The sequence below is a fragment of the Pogoniulus pusillus genome, chromosome 20 (genome assembly GCF_015220805.1).
Source record: "Pogoniulus pusillus isolate bPogPus1 chromosome 20, bPogPus1.pri, whole genome shotgun sequence".
Taxonomy (NCBI): Eukaryota; Metazoa; Chordata; class Aves; order Piciformes; family Lybiidae; genus Pogoniulus; species Pogoniulus pusillus.
Genome location: NC_087283.1, coordinates 22,954,424 through 22,974,127, shown reverse-complemented (window position 1 = coordinate 22,974,127; position 19,704 = coordinate 22,954,424). Strand labels below are relative to the sequence as shown.

Sequence of the window (19,704 nt, the reverse complement as noted above, 5' to 3'; positions counted from 1 at the left end):
TGTGATGAAGAGCATCAGAGGAGGGATCCTTCCTGGAGAGCCTCACCCAAAACTGGCAGGGGCTGGCACCAGGCAGCTGGAAAAGACATTTGCATAGTTGGCATGGGAGGCATTGAGTTGGTGAGGGCAGTGAGGGTGAAGGGCAGGTGAGGGTGAGGGGCAGGTGAGGGCGAGGGGCAGGTGAGGGCGAGGGGCAGGTGAGGGTGAGGGGCAGGTGATGGTGAAGGGCAGGTGATGGTGAAGGGCAGGTGATGGTGAGGGGCAGGTGAGGGTGAGGGGCAGGTGATGGTGAGGGGCAGGTGATGGTGAAGGGCAGGTGATGGTGAAGGGCAGGTGATGGTGAGGGGCGGGTGAGGGTGAGGGGCAGGTGATGGTGCAGGGCAGGTGAGGGTGAGGGGCAGGTGATGGTGAAGGGCAGGTGATGGTGAGGGGCGGGTGAGGGGCAGGTGATGGTGAGGGGCAGGTGATGGTGAAGGGCAGGTGAGGGTGAAGGGCAGGTGAGGGTGAGGGGCAGGTGAGGGTGAGGGGAGGGTGAGGGGCGGGTGATGGTGAGGGGTGGGTGAGGGTGAAGGGCAGGTGATGGTGAGGGGCAGGTGATGGTGAAGGGCAGGTGAGGGTGAGGGGCAGGTGAGGGTGAGGGGCAGGTGATGGTGAAGGGCAGGTGATGGTGAGGGGCAGGTGAGGGTGAGGGGCAGGTGATGGTGAAGGGCAGGTGATGGTGAAGGGCAGGTGATGGTGAGGGGCGGGTGAGGGTGAGGGGCAGGTGATGGTGAAGGGCAGGTGATGGTGAAGGGCAGGTGACGGTGAGGGGCAGGTGATGGTGAAGGGCAGGTGATGGTGAGGGGCGGGTGAGGGTGAGGGGCAGGTGAGGGTGAGGGGCAGGTGATGGTGAAGGGCAGGTGAGGGTGAGGGGCAGGTGATGGTGAGGGACGGGTGAGGGTGAGGGGCAGGTGATGGTGAGGGGCAGGTGATGGTGAAGGGCGGGTGAGGGTGAAGGGCAGGTGATGGTGAGGGGCAGGTGAGGGTGAGGGGCGGGTGAGGGGCAGGTGAGGGTGAAGGGCAGGTGAGGGTGAAGGGCAGGTGAGGGTGAAGGGCAGGTGAGGGCGAGGGGCAGGTGAGGGCGGTGATGGTGAGGGGGCGGTGAGGGCGGTGATGGCGAGGGGGCGGTGAGGTCTCCGGGCAGCGGCGCTGGCACCAGCTGCCCTTTGCGGCCCTCCCCCCCCAGCCCGCTCCGTGCGCCCGGAGGCCGCCGCGGGGCCGCCGCTCGCCCCTGGCGCTCCCGAGATGGCGGCGCCCGGCCCGGCCTCAGCCTGCCGCGTCACGTGGCCGCCGGGCCCCTCATTGCATCAGCCAGGAGCGGCCCAATCCTGTGCGAGCACCCGGGCTGGGGGCGGGGCTGGCCCGGAGCGACGGCGCCGGCAGCCAATCGGCAGGCGGCGCCCGGCGGCGGGTCCGGGCGGGAGGGGCTGGCGGAGCGGCGGCGGCGAGCACCGAGCGGCGGCGGCGAGCAGCAGGTAGGGGCTGGGCGCGGGGTCCCTGCGGCTGGCTTGGCCCTGGCTCTGCTCTGCTGTGTCCGGGACGCGCCGCTGCGCTGCGGCATTCCCTTCCTCCTGGGCTCCTTCCTTCCCTCCCAGCTGGGGTCTTTCCTTCTTCGGGTCCCCCTTTCCCGCGTCCTGCCTTCCCCATGGCCTCCCTTTCCTCTAAGCGTTCCCCCAGCAGAGCTTTACCCCCTTGGCCCCTTCCCCCCTCCTTGGTCCTCCCTTCCCGCCCCGGCCGGGGTGCTCTGGGCGGCGGTGCTCTGGGCGCAGGCCGCCGGCAGCTCGGCGCTCCCCGGGGCCGCATTGCGCTGCACGGCAGGCACAGCCTGGTGTCCCTGCTGGGATGTCGGCAGGGATGCAGGCTTCCAGCCTGCCCCACGGCTCTGCTCGCCCCTCAGCGCAGCTGTCCGGGCACCCCTGCTTTCAGCAGCACAAGGCCATCCCTGGGTTAGTGATAAAGGCTGCCATGGGATCAGGCAGGGCTGGAAGGGAGCACAAGGAGCAGGCAGTGCCAACCCCTGCCATGCCCAGGGACACCCTACCCTAGAGCAGGCTGCACACAGCCTCAGCCAGCCTGGCCTCAAACACCTCCAGCCATGGGGCCTCAACCCCCTCCCTGGGCAACCCATTCCAGCCTCTCACCACTCTCCTGCTCAGCAACTTCCTCCTCCCCTCCAGCCTCACTCTCCCCACCTCCAGCTTTGCTCCATCCCCCCCCACTCCTGCCACTCCCTCACAGCCTCTGAGCATCCTCCTGGCCCTGCTCTGGACACTCTCCAGCATCTCCACAGCCCTCTTGTCCCAGGGGCTCCAGCACTGGATGCAGTACTCCAGGTGGGGTCTCAGCAGAGCAGAGGGGCAGAATCCCCTCCCTGGCCCTGCTGCCCACACTGCTGCTGCTGCAGCCCAGGCTCTGCTTGGCTCTCTGGACTGCAAGTGCACACTGCTGGCTCCTGCTGAGCTTCTCCAGCAGCACCCCCAAGTGCCTCTCCTCAGGGCTGCTCTCTGCTTGGCATTGCCTCACCCCAGCTGCAGGACCCTGCTCTTGGTCTTGTTGAAGCTCCTGAGGTTGGCTTGTGCCCACCTCTGCAGCCTGCCCAGGTGCCTCTGGCTGGCATCCCTGCCCTGCAGCCTGCCTGCTGCAGCACACAGCTTGGTGTCATCACAGGCTTGCTGAGGGTGGTGCTGGGAGGTCTTTACCAAACTCAGCCCTGCTGTGATCTGATCATTTTGAATGACCTTGAATGATGTTAGGGCTCTGTAGCCTCCTGTCTGACCTCAGCAGGGCAAACAAAACCTTTCATCCATTCCATGTCCTGGTGAGTTTGGTGTTTCGAAGCCAGGTGCATTCAGAGAGCTCTGGAAATCAGGAGGGTTGGAGGAGAGGAGCTTCAGGGTTGGGGCAGGCTGATGAGCAGGAGCCACTGTGTGATGTGGGGAGGCCCTTTTAGGAGGTGGAAGCAGTGAGCCTCTGCTGGAGAGGGTCCAGAGGAGGCCACCAGGATGGTTGGAATACCTCCCCTATGGGGACAGGCTGGGAGAGCTGGGGCTGTGCAGCCTGGGAAAGAGAAGGCTGCAGGGAGACCTCAGAGCTGTATTTTGATGTCTGAAGGGGCTGCAGGAGAGCTGGGGAGGGACTTTGACAAGGGCTGGCAGTGCCAGGAGAGGAGACAATGGCTTTGAGCTGGGAGAGGGAGAGTGGAGAGGAGGATGAAATAGTTGGCAGTGAGGGTGGGGAGAGCCTGGCACAGGTTGAGGGTGGTGAGGCTCTGGCACAGGCTGCCCAGGGAGGTTGTGGAGCACAGAAGCACAGAATGGGATCTTCGACAACCTTGGACAAGCTTTCCACAACCTCCCTGGAGGTGTTCAGTGCCAGGCTGGATGAAGCCTTAAGCAGCCTGGGCTGGTGGCTGGATGGTCTTTGAGGTCTCTTCTCGTCCCTTCAGAGTGTGCCGAGGACTTGCTGCTTGCCTGCTGCCGGCTGGGGGCAGCTGTGCTCCGCGGCTGCCCGATGGAGGCTCCGCTGACTGCTGCCCAGATCCGGCAGCGCTTCATTGACTTCTTCAAGGCCAACCAGCACACCTACGTGCACTCTTCCTCCACCATCCCTCTGGACGACCCCACGCTGCTCTTTGCCAATGCTGGCATGAACCAGGTAGGATTCCCTCTCCGGAGCCGTGGTCCTTGGAGGAGCAGAGTCGTTCAGATTGGCAGAGCCCTTGCGGCTCATCCCCTCCAGCCCCTCCCTGGCCCTCAGCACCACAGCTCTGCCTCTGAGAAACATCTTCAGGGATGGAGCTTCAGGCATCTCCCTGGCAGCCTGTGCCAGGCTTTGAGAACCCTTTCAGGCACAGAATCACAGAAGCATGCAGGTTGGCAAAGCCCCTCGGGATCACCAAGCCCAACCTAGGACCCTGCATGCAGCACTCCAGGTGGGGTCTGAGGAGAGCAGAGCCAAGGGGCAGAATCCCCTCCCTTGCCCTGCTGCCCACGCCAAGCCCACTCATATCACCCAGCCCAACCTAGAGCCCTGCTCTGCAAGACTCACCTCTAATCATCTCCCCAAGCACCACATCCAAACCACCCTAAACACATCCAGGCTGGGTGACTGCAGCACCTCCCTGGGCAGCTCATTCCAGTCCCTGACCACTCTCTCCATGAAACACTTTGTCCTAATGTCCAATCTAAGCCTCCCCAGCCTCAGCTTGAGGCCGTTCCCCCTTGTGCTGTCTCCCATCACCTGTGAGCAGAGCCCAGCAGCAGCCTTTCCACAGTGTCCCTTCAGGTAGCTGCAGACAGCAGCGAGCTCTGCCCTCAGCCTCCTCTTCCTCACACTGCCCAGCCCCAGCACCCCCAGTCAAGAATTTTCTTCTCCTGTGCTGCCTAAGCCTGCCCTGGTGCAGCTTGAGGCCATCTCTTGCTCTCTCTTACGCTACTGGCTGCAGCTGCAGCCTGTGAAGCTCTGCAGAGCCATTTCTGTGGGCAGTTCTTGTGCTCTTCACCTGCCTTCTGGTCACCAGGAGGTGTTTGGTGTGGTGCCAGAGGTTCCTGTGCCTGCTGGGCTGGCTCTGCAGCTGTGGGGGCACTGCCAGCCACCATTGCATGACTCTTGGGGCTCATCCTGGCACAGCTGACTGATGGCATCTCTAAAGCGTGGTTGAGGCCCTGCTGCTGACAGGGCTTTGCTGCAGGTCAGCACATAGCAGCCACTGACTGCTCTGCTTCTGCCAGCTCAGAGCCTGCCTGCTCTGAGTCCCTTTGGAAATGGCACCATGATGTAGACACCACATCCTGCTGTGCTCTGGCTTGTGCCAGTGCAGCCTGGGGAGCAGCTCTGGGGGTCCTGGTGGGCATAAGGATGCCCATGAGTCAGCAAGGTGCTCTTGTGGCCAGGGCATCCTGGGGTTGAATAGAAGGGCTGTGGTGAGTAGCTCAGAGAGGTTCTCCTGTCCCTCTGCCCTGCTGAGGCCACATCTGGAATGCTGTGTCCAGGCCTGGGCCCGTCAGCTCAGGGAGCTCAGGGAGCTGCTGCAGAGAGCCCAGTCCAGAGCCCCCAAGCTGCTGCAGGCAGTGAGCATCTCCTGTGAGGCCAGGCTGAGGGATCTGGGGCTGGGAGCTTGGAGCAGAGGAGCCTGAGGGCTGTTAATGATGTGCAGGGCTGGAGCCAGGCTCTGCTCAGGGATGGCCAATGGCAGGACAAGGGGCACTGGGTGCCAGCTGGAGCAGAGGAGGTACCACAGGAACAGAAGGGGAAACTTTTTCCCTATGAGGGTGCTGGAGCCTGGAGCAGGCTACCAGAGAGGCTGTGGAGTCTCCTGCTTTGGAGAGATTCAGACCCTCCTGGATGTGTTCCTGTGTGCCTGCTCTGGCAGGGGGGGTTGGGCTGGCTCTCCAGAGGTGCCCTTCCAAGCCCTCCCATTCCCTGTGGCTCTTGCTGCAGTCCCTGACTGCCCTTTCTGCCCCCCTGCAGTTCAAACCCATCTTCCTCAACACCATCGACCCCTCGCACCCGCTGGCCAAGCTGAGCAGGGCAACCAACACCCAGAAGTGCATCCGGGCAGGGGGCAAGCACAACGACCTGGATGACGTGGGCAAGGATGTCTACCACCACACCTTCTTCGAGATGCTGGGCTCCTGGTCCTTCGGGGACTACTTCAAGGTGAGGCAGGCAGAGCTGCAGCGCTGCACCTCGGAGATCTGAGAGCCCAGGCTCATCCAGCCCAGCCAGACAGCCAGAGCATGGCACTGAGTGCCAGCCTAGCACCCAGCCCTGGCCAGACAGCCAGAGCATGGCACTGAGTGCCAGCCTAGCACCCAGCCCTGGCCAGACAGCCAGAGCATGGCACTGAGTGCCAGCCTAGCATCCAGCCCTGGCCAGACAGCCAGAGCATGGCACTGAGTGCCAGCCTAGCACCCAGCCCTGTCCAGACAGCCAGAGCATGGCACTGAGTGCCAGCCTAGCACCCAGCCCTGGCCAGACAGCCAGAGCATGGCACTGAGTGCCAGCCTAGCATCCAGCCCTGGCCAGACAGCCAGAGCATGGCACTGAGTGCCAGCCTAGCACCCAGCCCTGGCCAGACAGCCAGAGCATGGCACTCTGCCTGTTGAGGAGAAGCTCTGCCTTGCTGACCTCACCTTTCCTCTGCAGGAGCTTGCTTGCAAGCTGGCACTGGAGCTCCTGACGCAGGAGTTTGGCATCCCTGCTGCCAGGCTCTATGTCACCTACTTTGGCGGCAGTGAGGCTGCAGGACTGCAGCCAGACCTGGAGTGCAAGCAGATCTGGCTGGATTTGGGGTAAGGCCTCTAGCTGAGGCAGGGGCACCTTGGTGGGCACTAAGCATAGAGAGGTGGTGTGTGAGATGTGGCAGGGCAGGAGATGTGGGGCACAGGTAGTCTGCAGGGGGTGAGCTGCAAAGCTGAAGGGAAGAGGCCTGGGAGTTGTCACAGGGCGGCTGAGGTTGGAAGGGACTTCAGAGCTCCTCTGCTGCAGCCTGGGACAGGGTTTTGTGTCCGTCTCCTGTGTGAAATGAAGACTGTGAGAAGTGCCCTGCTGGGTCTGCCCAGGGTGCTGCCCCTGCCAGCAGCTCTTGGAGCAGAGCAACCTCCTGCAGCAGGACAGCTGAGGAGTGACCTGTGGGGAGGCAGCTCCATGGAGAAGGACCTGAGAGTGCTGGGGGCAAGAACTCCCCAGGAGGCAGCAGTGTGCCCCTGTGGGCCAGAAGGCCAGTGGGGTCCTGGAGTGCAATTCAGAAGAGTGAGGCCAGCAGGTCAGGGAGGTTCTCCTGCCCCTCTGCTCTGCTCTGGTGAGGCCACATCTGGAGTCCTGGGTGCTGTTTTGGCTCCTCAGTTCAAGAGTGGGATAGAACTGCTGGGGAGAGCCCAGGGCAGGCTGCAGAGCTGCTGAGGGACCTGGAGCAGCTCTGGGAGGAGCAAAGGTTGAGAGCCCTGGGGCTGGGAGCCTGCAGGAGAGCAGCCCCAGAGGACAGCTGAGCTGTGCTCAGCAAGAGCTAAAGGATCTGTGGGGGGGCAGAAGACTGGGGCCAGACTGTGGCCAGCAGGGCCAGGGAGGGGATTCTGCAGCCTCTGCTGAGCCCACAGCTGCAGCCCTGTGCCCAGCTCTGGAGCCCTGTGCCAGGAGAGGGCTGGAAGGTGCCCAGAGAAGGGCAGGAGGATGCTCAGAAGGCTGGAGCTGCCCTGCTGTGGGTGCAGGCTGAGAGAGTTGGGTCTGTGCAGGCTGGAGAGGAGAAGGCTGCAGGGAGAGCTTCTGGTGGCCTTGCAGTGGCTGCAGGAGAGCTGGGGAGGGACTTGTGAGGGTGTGGGGGGTGATAGGGAGCAGAAGTAGGAGTGGGGAGATGGAGATTGGATGCCAGGAAGGAGCTGCTCAGCAGGAGGGTGCTGAGAGCCTGGCACAGGTTGCCCAGGGAGGTGCTGGAAGCCTCATCCCTGGAGGTGCCTCAGGCCTGGCTGGAGGTGGCTGTGGGCAGCCTGCTCTGGAGTGGTTGGCATTGGGATGGGCTGCCCGGGGAGGTGGTGAAGTCCCCAGGCCTGGAGGTATTGAGGAGGAGGCTGCCTGAGGCACTGATGCCAGGGCTCAGGCAGCTGGCAGGGTTAGGTGCTAGACTGCACTGCCTGACCCCAGAGGCCTGTTCCAACCTGGTCCATTCTGTGTCCCTGCCCACAGCAGGGCTGGAGCTGGATAGTCCTTGGGGTCCCTTCCAGCCCTGACAATTCTGTGACTCCTGTCAGCGGTGCCCAGGGCCAGGACACAAACTGGCACCCAGGAGGTTCCACCTGAGCAGGAGGAGAAACTTGTTTGGTGTGGAGGATGCTGGAGGCCTCTGGAGCAGCCTGCCCAGAGAGCTTGTGGAAGTCTCCATATTTCTTTGGTCACTCTGCTCAGCCTGTTCCTCCTTGCAGGCTGGCTGAGGACAGGATCCTCCCTGGCAGCATGAAGGATAACTTCTGGGAAATGGGAGACACAGGCCCCTGTGGGCCCTGCAGTGAGATCCACTACGACAGGATTGGGGCCAGAGATGCTTCCCACCTGGTAAATCAGGACGACCCCAACGTCCTGGAGATCTGGAACCTTGTCTTCATCCAGTTCAACAGGTAGGGCAGGCCTGCTTCCCTCACTGGGACTGGCTGGGATGTGCCCCTGGCTTGATGAGCCTCTCCTCTTGCCCACAGCTTTAGGTGGCATTGCAGAACCTCCCCACCCCACACATTTCATCTTTCCTCCTGGTGCTTTGCAGGGAATCTGATGGGAGCCTGAAACCTCTCCCTAAGAAGAGCATTGACACTGGGATGGGCCTGGAGAGGTTGGTGTCTATCCTGCAGAACAAGATGTCCAACTATGACACTGATCTCTTCCTGCCTTACTTTGAAGCCATCCAAAAGGTATGAAGTGAAGAGGCTGGGCCGGGTCTGTAGGCAGAGGAGCAGAGAATGGGTTGAGTTGGAAAGGACCTTCAAGATCAGCCAGTTCCAACCCCCCTGGGACAGCTCCTACTAGCCCAAGGTGCTCAAGGCCTCATCCAGCCTGGCCTTGAACACAACTCTCAGAGCAGGGAATGGCCTCAGAATGGTTTGGGCTGGGGAAGCTCTCTGAGAGCATCCAGGCCAGCAGTGACCCAACCCTACCATGGGCACCAAACCCTCTGCCCAAGTGCCATGGCCACACAGCTTTGCAGCACCTCCAGCCAGGGGCACTCCCTGGGCAGCCTCTGCCAAGCCCTGACCACTGCACCAGCAGAGACATTTCTCCTCCTCTCCAGCCTAAGCCTCCCCTGGCACAATCCCAGCCCAGGTCCTCTCCTCCTGTCCCCTGAGCCCAGGGGGCAGAGCCCAGCCCCAGCTGGCTGCAGCCTCCTCTCAGGGAGCTGCACAGAGCAATGAGCTCTCCCTCAGCCTCCTCTGCCCCACACTGCACACCCCCAGCTCCCTCAGCTGCCCCTCCCCAGCCCTCTGCTCCAGACCCTTCTCCACCTTTGGTGCCCTTCTCTGGACCTGCTCCAGCTCCTCAATGTCCTTCTGGGACTGATAGGCTTAAAGCTGAGCCCTGGATTCAAGCTGTGCCCTCAGAGTGCCAGCCCAGGGGCACAATCCCTGCCCTGCTCCTGCTGCCCACACCACTGCTGATCCAGCCCAGGCTGCTGCTGCCCTTCTTGCCCACCTGGGCACCCCCTGGCTCTTCTTCAGCTGCTGCCACCCAGCACCCCCAGGGCTGCCTTTTCTGCTGGGCACTTTCTAGCCTCTCTGCCCCAGCCTGGAGCCTTCCTGGGGTTGCTGTGAGCCAGGACTCGAGCTGTGGCCTCCCCAGTGCCCATTCCAGGGGACAATCCCTGCCCTGCAGCCTGTGCCTGGGGCTGCCCTCTAGAGCCAGCTTTCCTGTTGCTCTGCGGCTGACCCTCGATGCCCATTGTCTGCCCCTTCCCCCTGTGTGTGTGGCAGGGCACTGGTGCCAGGCCGTACCAGGGCCTCGTGGGCGAGCAGGACACTGATGGCATCGACATGGCCTACCGGGTGCTGGCAGACCACGCACGGACCCTCACCCTGGCACTGGCCGACGGCGGCAGGCCCGACAGCACCGGCAGGGGGTGAGGCTGCAGGGGGCACTGGGCAGGCAGCACCGGCAGGGGGTGAGGCTGCAGGGGACACTGGGCAGGCAGGCAGCACCGGCAGGGGGTGAGGCTGCAGGGGACACTGGGCAGGCAGGCAGCACCGGCAGGGGGTGAGGCTGCAGGGGGCACTGGGCAGGCAGGCAGCACCGGCAGGGGGTGAGGCTGCAGGGGACACTGGGCAGGCAGGCAGCACCGGCAGGGGGTGAGGCTGCAGGGGACACTGGGCAGGCAGCACCGGCAGGGGGTGAGGCTGCAGGGGGCACTGGGCACTGGGCAGACAGCACCGGCAGGGGGTGAGGCTGCAGGGGACACTGGGCAGGCAGGCAGCACCGGCAGGGGGTGAGGCTGCAGGGGGCACTGGGCAGGCAGGCAGCACCGGCAGGGGGTGAGGCTGCAGGGGGCACTGGGCAGGCAGGCAGCACCGGCAGGGGGTGAGGCTGCAGGGGACACTGGGCAGGCAGGCAGCACCGGCAGGGGGTGAGGCTGCAGGGGGCACTGGGCACTGGGCAGACAGCACCGGCAGGGGGTGAGGCTGCAGGGGACACTGGGCACTGGGCAGACAGCACCGGCAGGGGGTGAGGCTGCAGGGGGCACTGGGCAGGCCTCTAGGGGCCACCACAGGCACAGCTTCGGTCTGAGTCATGAGGTGGGTTGGGAGGGAGGCCCTTCCCCATGCAGCTGCCCCTCAGCAACCCCCCCCTCACCTGGGCTGAAGTTGTCTTCATCAGGGGCAGGACCCTAGGACCCTGCACGTACCCTTCATGAGGTTCCCTCTGCCCACTCCCCCTGCCCAGGTCTCACTGGGTGGCAGCGCAGCCGCTGCCGCCAGCTGGGTACCGCTCAGCTAAGCGGCCGAGGGTCTGCTCTGTGCCCTCACTGCTGCTCCACGAGCACACAGCCAGGCGAGGTGGTGGCGCTGGGGCCTGGCCCCTCAGTGTGGGCCCGGGGGACAGCGCTGGGCCGGGGCAGGGCTGAGACGTGGCTGTGCTGCCCCAGGTACGTGCTGAGGCGCATCCTGCGGCGCGCCGTGCGCTACGCCCACGAGAAGCTCCGCGCCCCCCGCGGCTTCTTCGCCACGCTGGTGGATGTGGTGGTGCAGTCCCTGGTGAGTCCTTGCTGGGGGGGCCTCAGTCCTGCCCGCTGGGGGGTCCCGAGGCCTGTGCACTGGGGGGGCCTCAGTCCTGCCCGCTGGGGGGTCCCGAGGCCTGCGTGCCTGGGGGCTTCCTATGTGCCTGCTGGAGGAGTCAAACCCCTGGCTCTGCAGGGAGATGCCTTTCCCGAGCTGAAGAAGGACCCCGAGCTGGTGAAGGACATCATCAATGAAGAGGAAGATCAGTTCCTGAAAACCCTCAGCAGAGGACGCCGCATCCTGGACAGGAAGATCCAGAGCCTGGGGGACAACAAAACCATCCCTGGTAGGGCTCAGCCCAGAGGCTGCCATTTGTCTGGGAGCAGGTCAGGGCCGAGCCGAGGGCTGGAGGGGCCAGCGCTGGGGCCAGGCCATCTCCCAGAGCTGGGCTGCTCCCCGCTGCTCCGGCCCGCGCTCTGTGCTGCTGCTGCAGAGCACCTCTGCAGGTGGTGATGCTCCTCAGCGCTGTTCACTCTGCTGCCGTGGAGCAGCTTGAGGGAGGAGGGAGTGCCGAGAGCTGTGCCCTCGCTCTGCAGGCGACACTGCCTGGCTGCTCTACGACACCTACGGCTTCCCTGCCGACCTGACTGCGCTGATCGCCGAGGAGAAGGGCCTGGCACTGGACCTGGAGGGCTTCGAGGAGGAGAGGAGGCAGGCACAGGTGGGTAAGGCTGCCCTGCAGCTGGCCTCAGGCAGGGTTTCCCTCCCTCTGGTTTGCTCCTTGCTCACTGCGTCTGCTCACAACCCAGGGCATGGCACCACGGCTGTGGGGCATCTCTCTGCAGTCAGGGCTTTGCCTCCTGCCACTCAAGCTCAGAGTTAGCAGAGGGCAGGCAGCAGCTCCCGATTGTCCTGGTCCCCACAGGGAAGTTTGGAGCTTCCCAGTCCAAGGAGCAGGGTCCAGGCAGAAGGGTGCCTCTCCAGCACGCTGGCAGCAGCGGCAGTGGCAGCGAGTAGCTGGCTGGGTACTTAACCTGCCCTTCTGGGCTCCACCCACTCTGCATGCTGGTGGCACTGGGACGGCAGCTCTGGAGGCAGGGCAGGTGGCAGCATTGTGGCCCAGCCTCCCTGGACAGAGCCCTAAGACCAGCAGCCCTCAGGGATGTGAGTGAGAGGTGCCACCAGTCTGGCACCCTTGGTCGAGCCCGGGGCGGGTTCTCTCATGCTGGTGCTTGCTGTTGGCAGCTGAAATCCCAGGGCAGGGGTGCTGGGGGGGAGGACCTGCTGCTGCTGGACATCTATGCCATCGAGGAGCTGCGGGCACGGGGGCTGGCGGCGACTGACGACTCCCCGAAGTACAGCTACAGCTCGGACCCCAGCGGGGCCTACGGTAGGAGGAGCATCTCAGCAGCCTCCCCTGCTGCCAAACCTCTCCTGGCAGGGACCTCCCTGGGATGCCCTCTTTGGGCTCCCCTTTCCTGGGCTGTGGGGAGGGCAGTGGGGTACAAATGCAGCAGGGGAAGAGAACCCAAACCCTGCGTGGGCTGCTGCACATCAGGACCCTTCTCGTGAGGGGACTCCTGCTCCCTGGGGCTTTGTGCCCACGCTCCTGTGTCTGCATTCCTCTGCTCCTCCGCCGCTGCCAGAGCCCTGCCTCTGCCTCTTGCTCCTCCTGCTCGGTCTGTGATTTGGTGGAGCTTCAGGAGGCCCCAGGCCTGTAGCCCTCTGTGCAGCTGACTGCTGCTGCGTGGCCATGCCTGCTTGGAGAGCAGTGGCTTCAGTTCCCTCTTCCTACCTGACTGCTGCCCCAGCTTTGCTCCTCACCTCTGCAGCCATGGCAGCTGCCTCCGGCCCCTCACGGCCCGCAGAGGTGGCAGTGCCATTGGCTCCTGCAGGAGCTGGCCACTGTTGCTGTGAGTTCTGCTGCCAGGTCATGCCCGCAGGGTTGCTCCTTGGGTAGCACTGCCTGTGCTGTGTTGGCAGCCTTCGGGAGCCTGGTGGGCAAGGTGCTGGCACTGCGCAGGGAGAGGCAGTTCGTGGAGGAGGTGCAGAGTGGGCAGGAGTGTGGAGTGCTGCTGGACAGGACCTGCTTCTACGCCGAGCAGGGCGGCCAGACCTACGACCAGGGCTACATGGTGAAGGATGAGGACTGCAAGGAGGATGTGAGTGGGCAGTGCCAGGCCTGGGGTCTGGGAGGAGCAGGGTCCGGGCACGCTCCGGCACCTTCCCGTGCCTGGCAGGCCTTGGGCATTACACAGCACTAAGTTTGAGGGGTGCAGCATGGCCTAGTTGTCGCCAGGCTTTGTTGCCCTTGCTCTGTGCTGTCACCAAGACATGGTGCTGAGGATGCTGTGGGGGCAAGATGGTGTCTGTGCGGGGAGCTGAGGTGTGGGAGCTCTGCCCCACAGCTGAGCTCCAGCTCCCTTCACTTCCCTGCTTGGCCACGCTGGGTGCTGTGCCTGCCCGGGGGCACACTCAGCTTCCTGCCAGCCCTCAGCTGTGAGCTGTGAGCGCTGCTGCTGTGGCTGTGACTGCGATGTCCCTCTCTGTGCAGAGGACAGAGTTCACCGTGAAGAACGTGCAGGTGCGAGGTGGGTACGTGCTGCACATCGGCACCCTCTATGGCAGCCTCAGAGTGGGAGACGAGGTGCAGCTGTCCCTGGACGAGGTGAGTCGGGCCGTGGGGTGGCACAGCCTCCTCTCCTTGCCCTGTGCTTTCTGCGTGGTTGCCACTCCGAGGGCTGGCAGCTTGAGTTCTCCCTGCACCGTCGTGCTCCTGCCCGGCTGGCTGATTCGTGGCTTCCCCTGCTCAGCACTGGGCAGATCGGGCCCAGTGAGGTGCCAGCCTGGCCAGCTGGGCTTTGCTGGGTACCACAGAAAGGCATCTGTGGGCAGGACTGGGAGAGGGCAGAGAGTGGTGCTGAGGGGCAGGGTGGGGGAGTGCCGGACTGCAGCACCCGTGCGGGCTCCTGCTGAGCTGCTCTGGGTTTAGTCGGTAGGCAGGAGCTGAGCTGCAGCGCTGCTGCCAGGGAGGTGTTGGCAGTGTGGGGCAGGACCCCAGCTGAGCGTGGCTGCCCCCCAGGCCCGCCGCAGGCCTGTGATGAGCAACCACACTGCCACCCACGTCCTCAACTTCGCCCTGCGAGCCGTGCTGGGCGAGGCCGACCAGAGAGGCTCCCTGGTGGCCCCCGACCGCCTGCGCTTCGACTTCACCGCCAAGGGCGCCCTCAGCACCCAGCAGCTGAAGGAGGTGGAGAGCATTGCCAACCAGATGATCCAGGAGGCCAAGGTGGGTACAGCTGCCAGCCTGCCTGCACAGGGGCAAATGTGGCCTGAGTGGGTGGTGGAGCTTGGGCCCTGCACGAGTCACAGAGCCCCAGCGTGGGGCAGTTGGAAGGGACCCCTGGGGATCGCCCACTTCACCCCTGCTCCAGCAGGGCACCTACAGCAGCTTGCCCGGGGGGGTTTGGAAGCTGTGCACAGAAGGAGACTCCACAACCTCTCTGGGCAGCCTGCTCCAGGCCTCCAGCACTTTCTCCTCCTGCTCATATGAAACCTCTTGGGTGCCACTTTGTGCCCGCTGCCCATCATTGAGACCCTTCCCCAGCTGCACTGCCCTTCTCTGGCCCTGCTCCAGCCCCTCAGTGTCCTTGTAGTGAGGTGCCCAAAACTGACCCCAAGATCCAAGCTGTGGCCTCACCAACCCAGGGGCACAATCCCTGCCCTGCTCCTGCTGCCCACACCACTGCTGCTCCAGCCCAGGCTGCTGGTGCCCTTCTTGCCCACCTGGGTGCCCCCTGGCTCTTCAGCTGCTGCCACTCAGCACCCCCAGGGCCTTTTCCGCTGGGCACTTTCCAGCCACTCTGTCCCAGTCCTGGGGCACACCCAGGAGCAGGAGTTTGGGCAGTGGCATCAGGAGCATTGGGCGTGGGGAAGGGCTCAGTGGCGCTGGGATTCCTGCAGCTGAGGCGAGGCACAGAGCTGCCCTCTGGGGCTGCTGGAGGTGCCAGGGCCGCTGGCGCCGCCTCAGCCTCTTGCTGTCCTGTGCCCTGCAGCCTGTGTATGCCAGGGAGTGCCCCCTGGCAGCAGCCAAGGCCATCCAGGGGCTGCGGGCAGTGTTTGATGAGACCTACCCCGACCCCGTCCGCGTGGTGTCCATCGGGGTGCCTGTGGAGGAGCTGCTGGCAGACCCCGCGGGCCCTGCTGGCACTGCCACCTCCGTCGAGTTCTGCGGGGGCACGTGAGTACCAGGGGGGCACACAGGGCTCCCTTGCCACCCTTCCTCCCTGCTGCCCCTGCCCACACGCAGCCCTTGCCCCCCTTCCTCAGTGGCTGCTTTTGGCTCTGGGTTCGTGCCTGTGCCTGCAGCAGCCTGGCAGGGTGAGTTGTTCGTTGGTGTGCCGAGGTGCCCCTGACTGCTGGTGCCCGTGGGCTGCTCCCCAGGCACCTGCAGAACTCCAGCCACGCAGGCTCCTTCGTCATCGTCTCGGAGGAAGCCATTGCCAAGGGCATCCGCAGGATCGTCGCTGTCACCGGCACCGAGGCGCGCAAGGTGAGGGGACAGAGAGCTCCTCCAGGGGGCTCCACCCCGGCAGCCTGTGCCAGCCCCCCTGCTCTGAGGCTTTGCCCTCTTGGCATACTGGGTGGCACCAGGGAGGGTTGTCTGAGGGGCTGGTGAAGAATGCTGCCCTTGGCAGAGGCTGTGCTGGAGGCCTCTGGCTCTGCTCCAGCCGGAGGAGAGGGCTCAGGCTGCTGTGCTGGAAAGGCCTGGGGCAGGTGCCCAGGGTGGCTGTGGGGTTAGCTCAGGCTGCTTTGCAGGTCCAGAGCTCTCCACAGCTGCAGGAGGGTCGGGAAGGCTGAGCCCAGCCCTCTGCTGCAGTGTGGCAGTGACTGTGGCCCTAGAGTGGCTAAGGGCCTGGGTGAGGAGATGCTCTTCTCTCTTTGGAAGCTCTTCCACTGCTGCTGAAGAGAGGAGTGCTGGGGCCTGGCTGGGCTGCTTCCCAAGGAGTCACTGAACTCCATCCTGGGGCTGCAGCTTTCTTCTGATGGTGGCCCAGAGCCCAGTCTCTGCCCACCTGAACTTGGGCTGTGCCCTGGCAGGCCCTGCGGAAGGTTGACAGCCTCAGGAAGCTGCTGTCAGCCCTGGAGGCCAAGGTGAAGCTGCAGACAGCTCCGAACAAGGATGTGCAGAAGGAGATCGCTGAGCTCAGCGAGGTGAGGTTGGCAGCAGGCACTGGGACCTCGGCTGGCAGCCCTGGGTGGGGGCAGTGGGGCCCAAGTTCAGCAGCTCCTGCCTGCGGCTGCCACACACTGAGGCAGGAGTTGCCTGGGTGCTGCTGGCGGAGGGTCATGGCCATGGTGCAGCATCTCCTGCCCTGGTCACCTGGAGCCTTCAGCCCTCTGTGCCCCCTGGTGTGTTGCAGAGCCTGGGCACTGCTGCCATCCCGCAGTGGCAGAAGGATGAGCTGAGGGAGGCGGTCAGAGGCCTGAAGAAGGTGATGGACGACCTGGACCGAGCCAGCAAGGCTGACATCCAGAGGCGGGTGAGCCCTGGCTTGGGGCAGAGGGCAGAGGGCTGTGGGGGCTCCTCCTTGGCACCCCCACTTGTGTCTGGTGAGCTCTGCAGCCTCTCCTGCTTCCTCCCAGGGCACGGCTCCCTCCACGCCGGTGTCCTGTGGTGAAGCGTTGGCAGTGCCTTGGCAGCTGGGCTGCTCCTGCCCTAATGGTGCCCATGGGTGCAGGCTGCTTCCTCATGGATCCCATGGGATTTGCCCAGTGCTGCTGCCACCTTGAAGGCCAGGCACCTGCCTGCCACCACAGCAGGAGGCTGCTGCAGGCTGGGCTGGGCATGTACTGGGGCACCGTGGAGGCCTCAGGGAAAGCCTCCCCAGGTGGCTCTAGTGGCCATACACAGTCTGTGTGCCCTGGCATCTGCCCTTGCTGTCCTGGCGGCCATACACAGTCTGTGTGCCCTGGCATCTGCCCTTGCTGCCCTGGTGGCCATACACAGTCTGTGTGCCCTGGCATCTGCTCTTGCTGCCCTGGTGGCGTGCCCTGGCATCTGCCCTTGCTGCCCTGGCGGCCATACACAGTCTGTGTGCCCTGGCATCTGCCCCTGCTGCCCTGGCGGCCATACACAGTCTGTGTGCCCTGGCATCTGCCCTTCCTGCCCTGGTAGCCATACGCAGTCTGTGTGCCCTGGCATCTGCCCTTCCTGCCCTGGTAGCCATACGCAGTCTGTGTGCCCTGGCATCTGCCCTTCCTGCCCTGGTAGCCATACGCAGTCTGTGTGCCCTGGCATCTGCCCTTGCTGCCCTCAGGTGCTGGAGAAGACCAAGCAGGTGATCGAGAGCCATCCCAACCAGCCCTTGGTCATCATGGAAATGGAGAATGGAGCCTCAGCAAAGGTGTGGGAAGCTCTGGGCTGCCCTCCACAGCCCACCCTGTGCCCGTGGCCCAGCTGGGTGCCCTCTGCTCACCTCGGGAGGCCCTGCTGGGTTACAGAGCTGCCCTCCTGCCAGCTGAGCAGGAGTATCCCACTCCTGGAGTAACAGAGGGGTTTGCAGGGCTGGGTGGGGTCTTGCCCATTGGCTGAGCTCCCAGAAGTAGGGTGGACAGGGAGCTCAGTAGGAGCCAGGATGTGTGCCAGGTGAGACTCACCCAGCAGCACCCACAGCCCTGAAATGCAGGTTAAGGAACTGAGGAGCAGCTCTGCCAGGCCATGGAGTTTGTGATGCCACTGCAAGTCAGCTCTGGCATTGCTGTCCTGGGCTCTGTGTGTGGACAGGGCTGGGCCACAGAGCTGCTCCCCAGCTCCTGGGCACTGCCGTACCAACAGCATGGGGAGGGGGAACTGGCACTCTGCCAGGCTGAGCTGGCATCCAATGAGAGCTGGGCAGAGGGAACCTCCTGAGGCTCAGCAGGGACAGGAGCAGAGTCCTGCAGCTGGGCAGGAGCAGCCCCAGGCAGCAGCGCAGCCCAGGCTTGTCCTGCTGGGGAGCTGTTCAAGAAAAGCCTGGCTGAGGCACTTAGTGCCATGCTGTAGGTGACTGGCTAGGGCTGGGGGATAGGTTGGACAGGATGATCCTGGAGGTCTCTTCCAACCTGGTTGATTCTTTGAAGCAGCTCCAGGGAGAGGCCTTGGAGTGCTGCTGGGCAGCAAAGTCTGCATGGGGCAGCAAAGTGCCCTGCTGGGCAAGAGGGACAATGGCATCAGGCAAAGTGTGGCCAGCAGTGGGGAGGTTCTGCTGCCCCTCTGCCCTGCCCCGCTGAGGCCACACCTGCCCTGCTGTGTCCAGCTCTGGGCTGCCCAGGTCCAGAGAAGGGCAACAAAGTTGGTACCAACTGTGTGAAGTTCCTCAAGTCAAAGTGCCAGGTCCTGCACCTGGGTTGGGCCAACCCCAGGCACAAATCCAGGCTGGGTTTTGGTGGCCAAGCTCAGTCCTGAGCTGTGAGATCACTTCCAGAAGCCACTCAGATGTCCTTGTCACACAGAAGGTCCTGTCCAGTCCAGAGCCAGGGATAAGAGAGATAGGGACCTGCTGGAAAGAGTGCAGGGGAGGTGTGAGGATGCTGAAGGGCCTGGAGCATCTCTGCTGTGGAGGAAGGCTGAGAGCCCTGGGGCTGGGTAGTGTGGAGAGGAGAAGGCTGAGAGGGGACCTGAGCAGTGTCTGTAAATACCTGAGGGGTGGGTGCCAGGGTAAAGGTGCCAGGCTCTTTGGGTGGTGCTCACTGGCAGGACAAGGACCAAGTGGTCTGAGCTCGGACCCAGGAACAATTTGTCAAGGCCTGGCCCAGGCTGCCCAGTGCTGGAGTCTCTATCCCTGGAGGGGTTTCAGAGCTGCGGTGCTGAGGGCCATGGTTTGGTGGTGCCCTGGCACTGCTGGCTGAAGGGTTGGACTCCACGAGCTGAAAGGTCTCTTCCAACCCAACCCATGCAGTGATCTGAGATCCCTTGTGCTAGGGTGAGGCTGGGTGCTGCTGGCTCCGGGCGCTGCTGGCTCCGGGCGCTGCTGGCTCCGGGCGCTGCTGACTCCGGGCGCTGCTGGCTCCGGGCGCTGCTGGCTCCGGGCGCTGCTGACTCCGGGCGCCGCTGGCTCCGGGCGCTGCTGACTCCGGGTGCTGCTGGCTCCGGGCGCTGCTGGCTCCGGGCGCTGCTGGCTCCGGGCGCTGCTGACTCCGGGCGCCGCTGGCTCCGGGCGCTGCTGACTCCGGGTGCTGCTGGCTCCGGGCGCTGCTGGCTCCGGGCGCTGGTGCAGGGCTGACGCCGATGTCCTCCCCAGGCCCTGAACGAGTCCCTGAAGCTCTTCAAGACCTGCTCCCCCCAGACAGCTGCTATGCTCTTCGCTGTGGATCCCGAGGCTGGCAGGATCACCTGCTTGTGCCAGGTGCCCCAGGTAACCCTGGCACTGTCCCCGTCTCGGCGCCCGGGGAGGCTGCGCAGCCTCTGGGCAGTCGCAGGCTGGCACCGCATGGCCAAACCTGCAGAGGTGCAGCCCTGGCGCTCGGGGTGGCGGGGGGCAGGGAGGGGAGCGGCAGGGCTCGGGTGTGGGCATTGCCGGCCTGGCACTCCTCCAGCCAGGAGCTCTGTGCTGAGCTTCTCTCGCTGCTGGCAGGGGGCAGGTCGAGCTGCTGCTGCCCTTTGCTGCTTCCTTCCGTTCCCAGGAGGCGGCCAACAAGGGCCTGAAGGCCTGCCAGTGGGTGCAGGAGGTGTCGGCGCTGATGGACGGCAAGGGCGGCGGCAAGGACGTCTCGGCGCAGGCCACGGGCAAGAACGTGAGCTGCCTGCAGGAGGCCCTCCGGGTGGCCACGGCCTTCGCCCGCCTGCGCCTGGGCGAGCTGCACAACTGACGCGGGCAGCGCGGGCCGGGGCCGCCGGCACCCCGAGCCTGTCCCTGCCTGCTGCCCCTACCCGCTCCGCCTCAATAAAGCTGCTGCCCTGCGCCCCGGCCCCGCCTCGGCTCTGCCCCGGCTCCTC

The 19,704-nt window shown here is 64.4% G+C and overlaps 1 protein-coding gene across 1 annotated transcript; it reads left to right on the top strand.

Annotated features, from left to right (window-relative positions):
• Positions 1-1,448: 1,448 nt before the first annotated feature.
• AARS1 (alanyl-tRNA synthetase 1) lies at positions 1,449-19,670 on the top strand. The gene is made up of 21 exons (XM_064160644.1): positions 1,449-1,514; positions 3,485-3,693; positions 5,509-5,697; positions 6,187-6,332; positions 7,956-8,147; positions 8,291-8,435; positions 9,489-9,634; positions 10,655-10,763; positions 10,923-11,073; positions 11,324-11,448; positions 11,973-12,117; positions 12,711-12,889; positions 13,282-13,395; positions 13,810-14,016; positions 14,783-14,967; positions 15,171-15,279; positions 15,828-15,941; positions 16,151-16,270; positions 17,048-17,134; positions 19,010-19,123; positions 19,392-19,670. Exons 2-21 carry the CDS (start codon positions 3,550-3,552, stop codon positions 19,575-19,577), a joined length of 2,907 nt encoding a protein of 968 aa, XP_064016714.1. The 5' UTR covers positions 1,449-1,514; positions 3,485-3,549; the 3' UTR covers positions 19,578-19,670.
• The last annotated feature ends 34 nt before the right edge of the window (positions 19,671-19,704 follow it).

Excerpts from the sequence above, each read along its gene's own strand:
- AARS1 (XM_064160644.1), top strand. The coding sequence starts at position 3,550 with ATGGAGGCTCCGCTGACTGCTGCCCAGATCCGGCAGCGCTTCATTGAC. Across the intron at positions 3,694-5,508 it reads CCAATGCTGGCATGAACCAG|TTCAAACCCATCTTCCTCAA; the intron begins GTAGGATTCCCT and ends GCCCCCCTGCAG. Across the intron at positions 8,148-8,290 it reads GTCTTCATCCAGTTCAACAG|GGAATCTGATGGGAGCCTGA; the intron begins GTAGGGCAGGCC and ends GGTGCTTTGCAG.